The following is an 11,288-nucleotide window of genomic DNA, read 5'->3' on the forward strand; positions in this document are numbered from 1 at the left end:
GCCGCAGTTCTACAATTAATTATGTACCAAGTAGTCTTATTTTTGTTCCAAGACAAAGCAAAAAATAAAAAACAACTTGATCATCTATGAATATAGATGCTGGGTTTTTACAACTAATTTCCATGTATTTTTTCAGTTAATAAAATGATCAATAATTTGCCCAACTTCTCAGGGTAAATTTACAGTAAGTGACATTCTGCGCATTTCAGTCTGCCACACCTCTTCAAGGTTGTGAAGCTGGATATACTCATGATGTAAACTGAGCTTGTGTGACAGCTGCATTGTGCAGCATATATTTGTTGGGAGGAATCAAGATGACATCCAATTGACCCAGGAAATATAAAGGCATATGCGTGACCATATTTTGTCTAATAGATTGTAACTGGGAGTGTCAATATAATAGACTATGTGGCTTTTGGCACACCAACCAGTGTGGATGCAGTCAGTGGTTGCAATTTTTAAATGGAGCATGACGAATGACATTCATGTAAAGGGCTGGTCTGAAAGGGAGGATGGAAGAACAAATAATGGACTTCAAATTCGGATTACATAAAAAAAAAAACATTGTTGAGTTATTAAGCTCATAAAGTTCCCTGAAAAACTGTATTGAAGCAATTTATACAATTGAGCTTGTCAAGACAAATTACAATTTGATACAAAAGAAGAATTAGGACACTTTGTGAAGAATATCCACTTCCTTGCAATATAGGATGCTGAGAGTTATTTTGTTTTTGTTAGGTACAAAGTGCCAAAACACATACAATTTCCTCTCAAGGCACTTTTGTGTCACACAATTCATTTTATGTAACACATTATTTATACAGTGCATCCAATAAGTCCTCTCAAAACCTTACTTTATACAAAATAAAGGAAATATTTATTGATCTTTGAAAAGGATCACGATTCTGTGTGTGTCAAAATTTGGGGGAGACAAAAAACAGATGGATGTTGGGTGGTTTGGGGGAAAAAAAGCAAATACCTGTATAACATTTGACACGATGATTTATTCCTAGTCTTATTTCAATTCATTTAACATGTTCTCACTTTGAGGATTACGCTGTGGTGACCATAAATGGATAAACAAAAAATATGAAGGTATTAGTAAATAACTAAATATAGTCACCGATACAAAGCTGCAGTTGTTTATACTCGTTACGTCACAATATTACGACCACCTGCAGACTCGACCCAAAATAATGAAATTTATAACGGGTAAGAAATCCTCCACCGTCACACTTAAGAGCTTTGATATTGAAGTACGTAGATGACGATTTTGATTAGTGAACGCTGGCAAGCGCTGAAAGAAAATTCCAAGTCAGGATATTGCAAAGAAATCCGATGGACCATGCTTCATATAAAAAACAAGAACCCGCACGAACAATTCAGCCACTCAAAAACCAGCATCATACTGCACAGCTGTGTAGAATAAATGTGGATTGAAGCATTCGAACGCAAATGTAGTTTTGGAGATAATAGAAAGCAGGAGTGAATTATTCGGACCGCGTCTCGTAATCGAACGATCCTCCTTGCAGAATGAAAGCGAGGCTGCAGAAACAAGCCAAACCCACCCGGGTGAGGAGCCAGGGCGCCCGCCTATATAAACACCTGCTGTGCCGTTCAGGCGGGTGTTGAACATCGTTCTCTCACTTCTCGCCCTCATTTGGATATTCGAAACTCACTTCTATTCGTCACACGTTCGTGTAATTGCAGGGAGCGCGCAAAGGAGCAGACATGTCTCATAAATGGGGATACGGACCGAATAACGGTGAGTTCAAATCGTTTAGTGAATGTAGTTGGAAATCACGTGTGCATTATTATTATTATTATTATTATTATTATTATTTCATTTTATTTTATTTTTATTTTTTTATTATTATGATTAACTCCCTTTTTTTCGCTCCACGTTTCATAGGTCCTGACAAATGGGAAGAAGGTTTCCCAATAGCCAATGGGCCCAGACAGTCTCCCATCAACATCGTCCCTAAGGAAGCCCAGTTTTCACCCTCTCTGAAGTCTCTGAAACTCAAATATGACCCATCCAACTCCTTGGGCATTCTCAACAATGGACACTCCTTCCAAGTTGACTATTTGGATGATGTCGATTCTTCTAGTAAGTGTCTGAGTCTTTACAAAAATAATCCTGTTGAAGTATGCTATAGATAATGGAAATATAAAAATGGGCGTTTGATTGATTTGTTGATCATACAAACACATTACAAGATAAGAAAATGGAAGAAAGAAAGAGAAAGCATCAGTGGATGTCAAAGTTCAACTCGGTTTACATGTTCAAAGGGAGTAGGAAGAAGTACAACACTCAGTCCCTTTACCTACATATTAAGTAATTAAATAATTACCCTGGTAATTATGCCATCGTAGAAAATATACTACCAGGCTCATATGATAATAGAATGTGTATGTAAATGTTGTTCATATTTATACTTGATTTATATAATTTTGTTGCATTATTTTTTAAACCTTCTTTTGAATACAAGTCAGTTCCTAAGTATTCCATAGATTAACACCTTTAACAGAGACACACATTTGCTTTATATTAGTTATTATCTTTATTTTGTCAGACACTTGTGTGCCAACTATGTGTGCAAAAATACAAAACATAAACACAAAGCATTCCAAATAATATTTTTCTATTTTGCAGTTGTCGTTCACTTTTTTTATTTTTGACTACAACGTAATTATTTTGATATCTCTCATCAAATGCAGTAGTAAATTGACTTTCAAAGTGTTTCCAAATATTCAAAGTAAAAATCTCATGAAAACCCGATCCTCAATTAGACTAAGCAACTGTAATGCAGCCTCGACTCGTATAGTGTTTTTTGACGCATTACTGTACAGTAGCAAATATTCCTTGAAGGCTTTATCTGGCTGACTATGTTGTTTATGCCTCCACCCTGCTGTGTGCACTGCAGCAGATAACAACATCTGATGATGTCACTGCACCTTTGCGTCACGAGTAGTTTGGTTAGTGGGATGTCTGAACACCATGGCCTGATCAAACTTCTCATATGAAAGATATAAATCCATTATTAATTCTTTTAAAACTTAACAGTAGATATTTACTCCAGAAAGACACAGTAGTGCAAAGGACATAGAGCTACAGAGCTGTGGAATTTTGGAGGTGACCAAAGACTTTGTATTAAAAGCACCATCAATAAATAAAAAAAAGGGACTTTTTTAATGAAACGTTTATGCAATCTTCATTTGAACAAAATTGTTAACATTTCACAATTCAAATGTTGCTTCCTTACAGCCCTTACTGGGGGTCCTATTTCTGGAATATACCGTCTGAAGCAGTTTCATTTCCACTGGGGAGCCAGTGATGAAAGAGGTTCTGAGCACACGATCAATGGCATCAAGTTCCCATGTGAGGTACTGAAAAAAAAAAGAGTGCATTTTTAAAAAAGGTTAAAAGATGTTTATTTTTGGCTCAGTTTGTACACAACTACACCAGTGCAAAATTGGAGGTTTAACTGCCGAAAATGCAAATCTAAAGGACTACTATGTCAAAGCACTGCATATCTTGTGTGGTTGTATAAACCAACAGATGAAAACTACCCCAGAAAAGTACCAATCAACTAAATCTTGAGTTTGCCTTCGTGCTTAATGCAACATGCAGTTCAACAATAGCAGGAAAGCGTTGGTGTCATTAAATTAGGTGGAGTTCATGTACTTTGAACTTGTTGGAGGTCTTTACTCTTCCACTTTAGCTTTAATTGTTGAATTATGTAATTGTAAAATGATTGCACTTTTGCTGTCTTGTCAGCTTCACCTGGTGCACTGGAACACCAAATATCCCAGTTTTGGAGAGGCGGCCAGCCAACCTGATGGACTTGCTGTGGTTGGTGTCTTGCTCAAGGTGAGTCCACGACATCAAGTCAGCACTCATGTTATGTAATATGGTCAATTATCAGTTGGTCACTATAGACAAATGATGATAATGATGACTTATCTATTCCTCTAACATTTGATGAAAAAATTAAAATGGTTCTTTCTTTCTTTATTAACTGGGACTGATATTCTTCCAGATTGGTGCTGCCAACCCCAGGCTGCAGAAAGTGTTGGACGCCTTGGCTTCGATCAAGGCAAAGGTGAAAAAACCCATGCTGATGATCCATCTCAAAAGCAAAATACTAAAGCACGATGAATGCTGATATTTGTACCTCCTTTCCCCTCATTTATTCTGTGACACTTACAGGGAATGCAGACCACCTTTGCTAACTTTGACCCAGAGACTCTTCTGCCCCCTACTCGGGACTATTGGACATACGATGGCTCTCTGACCACACCACCTCTTTTGGAGAGTGTCACATGGATTGTTCTCAAGGAGCCGATAAGTGTCAGCCCTGCACAGGTACTTCAAATAAACAAACCGTCATATATAGTATATAAATACACTCATTAAAATGTGTGCTGTGCCTTGTTAGACAAAACATGAATTCATGAGTCCATCAAACAAAAATTTTTGCAAAACATCCGATACATATCCGATGTAGGACCACTGATGAAAGTGGCCAAGGTCGGATTTGAAAAAAATCCAAATTGAGCCATTCAGACTGTCTTTAAAAAAAAATCAGATACAGTTCACGTATGGGGCAAAAAAAATCCAACCTGGGTCCCATTTCCTTGCAGTGTGAACGTAGATTTAGAAAACTCAAGTATGACTTGTATAGTTAGTTTCAAGGGCGAGGAATATGTTCACAGAATTATTGTTAATCACTGCTATTGATATTAGAGGTTTTTTTTGTGCTTTTTCTCTATGCCAGTATTCCTTATCTTGGTGTCAAACATGTTTTTTTTCCATGTAAACCCGTCCTTCTATGACGATTGAAAGACAAATTCAACAAAAACAGTTGATGGGTATTTATTGTCTTTTGTTAGAGCAGGGGAATAGAATGTATTAGAATTTAGTGTGTGATTAAATTGAAACATTTTTTGTTTGCTCATCAACGAAGCTACACAATTTCCCCCTGCTGCCCAAATTTTGGGGATTTTGTGCATCTTGTTTTATCGCAGAAAAAAATACTTTCACCTACCCTTTCATGTAAAAAGGGAAAGTGGATCAAATTTACTCGCGATGCACATTTTCTCCTAAATTCTTAGCTGAAATCAATATTTTATATGTATTATCCTGATCTGTTTCAGTCAGTTTTTAACCAAAATAAAAATTAAACATCCATTCATTCCTTAAAAGCTCGACGTGGTCGAAAGTGAGTACAAATTTGAGATAAGGGTGCTGTTTGATGGCAGTCAACTCAAATCCACAGCCGTCACAATAAGTCAAGAAAAAGAGGATTAATGCCACCCAGTTGAAGTTAATTGTCAAATTAAATATCAAATATATACTTCTGTCCGTCTGTTTTATACTGCCCCCAGTTGATCAGGGTGGGCAGCAGCACAATGGCATTTCAAGTGATGAATACAAAAACTGTTTAATTCTTTTTAAGTTCATTTATCTCATTGTTATATGTTTGTATAAAGTACAATATAGCAGATGACTATTTTTCTTTAAAAAAGAACGCATTGGAATTTTTATTGTTCTTTTTGGAATGCTGGAACCAATTAATGGCAATTCTATTCATTTCATTGGGGAAAGAGGATTCGCAATATGACTAATTTAATTACGAGCATCTTCAAAGAACAAATTAAACTCATATCTCAAAGCACAACTGTACACGGCAAAAAATGCCTAGTCATTCTGTCACTAGGTTCTGCTTGGGTGCGGACAATCAACATCAGCCACCTGTCACATGACACAGCCCCTCCGCCCTCTGAGGCAGAACGTTTGACAGGCAAACCTAACTCGCCAATAAATCCTACACAAATGCGTGTTTTTGAGTTGCAACAGTTATTAGGCCTAGTCAAAATTTTTGTCATTAATATCCAGTTCCACTTCTCATCTTACCCCATATTCTTTTTCAAGTCAGCTATTACTTAATGCATTCATATTGTTGCAACTACTGTATATTGAAGATAAAACTATCTCTGTGCTTCATCCATAGATGGCAATGTTCCGCAGCCTGCTTTTCAGTGGAAAAGGAGAGGATGAGTGCTGCATGGCAGACAACTACCGGCCCCCTCAGCCTTTGAAGGGTCGTCAAGTCCGCGCCTCCTTCAAATAAATAAGGCCTCATTCATATCAATGTTTCCTAATGCGTCGTGACACACATTACAGAGCCGTGAAAGATCATCAAGGAAATTATCCAATTTCACTTATTTGGTATGACAATTATTTATTTACTTCAAATAATATCTGGCTGCAACATAGTGAGTGACAGGTAATAAAATGCTCTTATATTAGATGACAATTAACTTGCATATTCACTTTTTGGGATTTATTTAGTTTTTGTTTGGTGGTGTGCATTTTTTTTTCCTAATACAAAATATGTGCCTTGGCTTAATAAAGAATGGGAAACATTGATTTTCATCACTTGACTTTCTCAATCAATTTTCTTTTTTCTTTGTCCTGTGTTCTCTGAACAACATATATTATTTGCATTTATTAGCTTTGTGGTATGAATTTGTCTAAAAAAAATAAATAAAAAAATTCAAGATACGCCCAAGGCAGTCTTGCTGAATGAGGGACAAAGTCCATCCATCCATCCATCCATTATCTGTACCGCTTGTCCTCACAAGGGTCACGGGGGTTGCTGGAGCCTATCTCAGCTATCTTCGGGCAGTAGGCGGGGGACACCCTGAACTGGTTGCCAGCCAATCGCAGGGCACACGTAGACAAACAACCATCCGCGCTCACACTCATACCTAGGGGCAATTTCGAGTGTCCAATCAAGCTGCCATGCATTTTTTTGGAATGTGGGAGGAAACAGGAGCACCCGGAGGAAACTCATGCAGGCGCAGGGAGCACATGCAAACTTCACACAGGAAGGCCGGTGCCAGAGTTGATCCCATCCCAACCAGTCGCCCAATGTGCCGCAAAAGACAAAGTCGTCAGATTTAAAAAAAAACGTTGAGTTTAACTTCGTCAAAGACGTGACCCAAACAATGAGAAGTTGATTTATTAAGGGACAAAAATGAGTTTCATTTTTTTTAGTTTTTTCATACATAAATTACACCTCTCCAATGTTTTTGACTTCGAAAAACATTAAACCATGTTTGATTATGCATTCAACTGCCTCACGTCATTTCCCCCAAAAGGGTTTTTAACTACTGTAGTTACAAACTGCTGTATCAGAGAGATTACCGATGCTATTGTTTTTCACTATGGCTGGGGCTTCAATGGAGCACTCTTATAATTATTAAATAAAAATAAGTATACCTGTGAAAAACATGTCCACCAAAGTATTGCCTCACACTGCATTTTACCACTTGTAACTCTAAAATGAATTCCAATTGTGATGCAGTATGTAGTATATATTTATCTTAATCAGACTCTACTGCAGTTGCAGTATGCTTACCTTCCGTTCAGATCTTTCCATGACCAGAGGTATTAATACAGGACTTTAGGATTTAATAATCAATAATGTTTAAAAGCAAATAAGTATATTTCTTGACTAATATATGAGATACTGTTGTCATCATTTAAGTTGTGAAAATATTTAATGGAAACCTGTTTTGTCAATAAAAGTCAATTCACTTTAAAAGTGAGCTCAGAGATGCCATTTTATTCTTTAATTTAAAATGAATGTCTGGGTTTGAATCTCCAATTGGAACATTTCTGAGTAAAGTTTGCATTTCCTCCCGGCTTAATCTGTTTTCCTCCAGAAGACAACAACATGCTTCTTGGGTAAATTGCGTTAATTGTGTTCTACTATTTTGTATCATTGGTTGCTCCAAAGTTCAATCAATCCTTTTACACCAATGTCACAATAAATAAAAATGACTTGGCATCATTCATACATTTATATTTGAAATCAGTCAGCTGCATCTATCTCGGAATTTCAAAAATGAGATATTCGTCCTCAGGCATCATGGTGGAGTTATACATTTTAGTGCGCTGTTCCAAAGCACACTGCTGTTGATGCATCAAAGCATATGATTCAAAGATGAATAAAAATGTTTTCTTGTTTGTTGTTTGCCTCTACACCATCACAAGTCACCCTGGCCTCAAATGACATCCTGATCGATGCTCTAGGGGCAGTGACTATAACATGACTTGTGACAACCAAAATACAATGATCTTATCAAGTGAGACATCAAATGACTGGTCAACACCAATACAGTGTAGTTACATTAGAATGTCATTTGAACTAGATAAGTGTGGCCTCAAAATCAACAAGGGAAAATTGATGAGTGGCAAATCAGTACAGTGAGGAAACCAAGCAAATTGAAGCAAATTCATAACGAATACAATTTGAAACACTTGATAATACACCACACAGGGCCATGTCAGTTTGTATCATTAACTAATCTACGTTACATCATATTTTTGTAACTAAGTTACCACAATATTATATGAACATACAACCAATATATGTAAAATTCTAAATACAAGATGAAGAAACTAATAGCGAAATTTAAATCATGACTCTTTGTTTGTAATCCGTCACACGAGTTACTGTATGATATATTTTAGTTAATTAAGCACTCCTAAAAGGTGGGTCTACACTCTGTTATCGCGCAAAAGCAACAGACCTGTGGAAGATTGTGTGGTTTATCAATACCTCCTCACACAACTGTTATCAGACACGACACATGGCCCACACATGACATATGCTGATTCTTACACTGTGTATATGTATGTATGTATATATATGCCCTCACATACCTTGACTGTTTAACAAAAATAAAAATAAAATGTTATTACTTCTCGATTAAGAAATCAAACTAAACTGTCATTGGTTAAGTCATAAGCTTAATGTATTGTACAGTTTCAGTATAGACACTTAGAGCAGATGACGACCTCTTCATATTTCAGAAATATGAAAAGCAAAAAGACTCGTTGATACTTAAGATCATCAGAAATACTTGCAGTTAGCTATAGAAAACAAAGCGTAAATTGCTAACTGTTATCTACAAGTCTGACACGTCTTTTACATACAGTGCAAAAATGAACATTTCAAATTAAAGAGTCCTTGATTATTAGTCACACCACATCTTGTCATACTAAACACAGAATCTTTTTAACAAATACACCCTTGTACAGTATTCTTGTACTTTTCAGTGATGTCATCCACTGCATGCTGCCTCATTAACCTGCAACATAATAATCAGAACTACAGTCATGACTGAATTGAATTGTGAAGACTAACGAGCCAAGCGGAAGACTTGGCCATTCCACTTCAGAGCCCTGAGTGTGTGTGCGTGTAAGCGTGTGCGTTTGTGTGTGTATGTCCTTCAGCATAAGAAAGGGGGCATTGATGAACAAGAATGGTTTAGTTCATTAATTAGAGCACGGTGGAAGACGATGCAGGGTGTGATAGATATGAGATTGTTTTGGAAAGTGTTATGCGTGCAAGCGTTATGTTGTGTTTTACCTTGGCAGACTCTGTCAAGCTATGGTAGTAGTGCACTAACGAACTAAACCATTTTTAACTATAAATGTTGCATAATGAAAGGATTCCCTTCCCTTGTTCTCCATAATAACCATGCCCCATATTCCTCAATACAATTTTCCCCGGCTGAGTGACATCAGTAACTATAGCAACTGCATGTTCCTATCATAAACCAGACAAAGGGATGATTTTGAAGATGGTTTTCATCTGTTTTTAAAAGTTTTCATCACAATTAAGACAAAAATAACGAAGAGACAAATTATAAATGTGTCAAACTCTTTATTCATTCAACAATATATTGTATTTGACATAATAACCATCATTACTTTATTTTTGCATTCCAGGATAATTCCATGAGCTCCTTTCTGACACTCAAAAAAAGGAACATATATGTTTGATGAGGCACATTGGGCCTACTTTCAATTTTCTTTTCTAATTAACTTTTATTGGGTATTTATTTTCCAAACACAGGGGAAAAAAATGAAAATACAACTGTGTGCTATGCACTAAATGTCGCACAACTTATTTCCATTGAAGTATATGCATGTAGGGAGTTTTCTCTTATCATATTCAATCATTGTCAAAAATAAAGTCCGATCTCAAGGGAGGTAACAAAATCAACCAATTTTTCCCATCAGGAAGCAAATCGTCCACTTCTATGATTGAAATACGCCATTATTTTTTTCAGTTTTGTAATTGTCCATAATAATGTCTATCCGCCCTGGTAGTGTCAGGCTTTTCTTGAGTTAGCCACTTTCCTTTCTCCAGAAGCATTACAAATATATCCTGAATTGCCTTATGAATATCCTTCCAAAAGTCTTTACGAATTGGAAAATCCCAGATAATATGTTAATGACTTGCATTGTAATTACCACAATTCCTCCAACAACAGGAGAATTCATAATAGGATTTTGGAATCGGTGTAACAAAATCTCACCAATCAAACACTCTCCAGCACAGTGAGCTGGTACATTTCCATTGATATCGCCATAACATTGTCCAGTTTTCTTCTGATATGTGTAGCCCTGCTTCCATTTCCCACTTGTTTTTAATATAAAATGTAGAATGCGATTTAAGATTAGACCCGTATTTGGCTTGAAATAATTTTACCCCCAATTTTATGGCTAACAGATCCAGCCCCACCCCTCTCGCCTCCTTCCATTACACATTTGTAGGTATCGATAGAAATCTTGTCTTTCAAGGTCATAATTTTGCCCAAGTGTTTCAGAACTAAAAAGTTTACCTTCCTTTATTATGGTACATAGAGCCATTATCCCATTTATTGTCCAATTCCTAAATCTAAGGTCAAATTTATTAGGCATAAAATTCAAATCGTATGCACATCATTTCAACATCACAACCTCTCTAGCCAGATTATGTTTTGTTAATGTCCTTTTTCAAACTCTTAAAGTCAGTTTGACCCATGGATTGTCTATATCAGTGGTGGGCAAACTTTTTGATTGGTGGGCCACATTGGTTTCTAAAATTTGACAGAAGGACCAGGAGCAGATGGATGGAGTGTTTTGGTAACCTCACCACATCAGAGTAAAAAAAATACATTTAATTTTGAATGAAAATGAACAAAAGCATTACAACAAAATATCAATGTTTGACGCACTAGAGTATTTAGAAAATAAAACATTGATGAGGTTTATTCATTTTTCAAGTTTGGCTAGCCGGATTAAAACGTTTAACGGGCCGCATGTGGCCCCCACGCCGTAGCTTGCCAACACCAAATATATACTCTATATAGTTCTGAATATGACTTTCCGCAAAGAGTGCTTGTGTGGAGATTGGAAAGAATCCCTCCTTGATCCTCTT

The 11,288-nt window shown here is 36.6% G+C and overlaps 1 protein-coding gene across 1 annotated transcript; it reads left to right on the top strand.

Moving 5' to 3' along the window:
- Window positions 1-1,575: 1,575 nt before the first annotated feature.
- cahz (carbonic anhydrase) lies at window positions 1,576-6,442 on the top strand. The gene is made up of 7 exons (XM_088311157.1): window positions 1,576-1,765; window positions 1,913-2,110; window positions 3,269-3,387; window positions 3,782-3,874; window positions 4,044-4,106; window positions 4,214-4,369; window positions 6,018-6,442. Exons 1-7 carry the CDS (start codon window positions 1,732-1,734, stop codon window positions 6,135-6,137), a joined length of 783 nt encoding a protein of 260 aa, XP_088167283.1. The 5' UTR covers window positions 1,576-1,731; the 3' UTR covers window positions 6,138-6,442.
- Window positions 6,443-11,288: the final 4,846 nt, after the last annotated feature.

This window comes from Idiotropiscis lumnitzeri, chromosome 12, assembly GCF_059441095.1.
Source record: "Idiotropiscis lumnitzeri isolate Australia: NSW breed Sydney's pygmy pipehorse chromosome 12, RoL_Ilum_1.0, whole genome shotgun sequence".
Lineage (NCBI taxonomy): Eukaryota > Metazoa > Chordata > Actinopteri > Syngnathiformes > Syngnathidae > Idiotropiscis > Idiotropiscis lumnitzeri.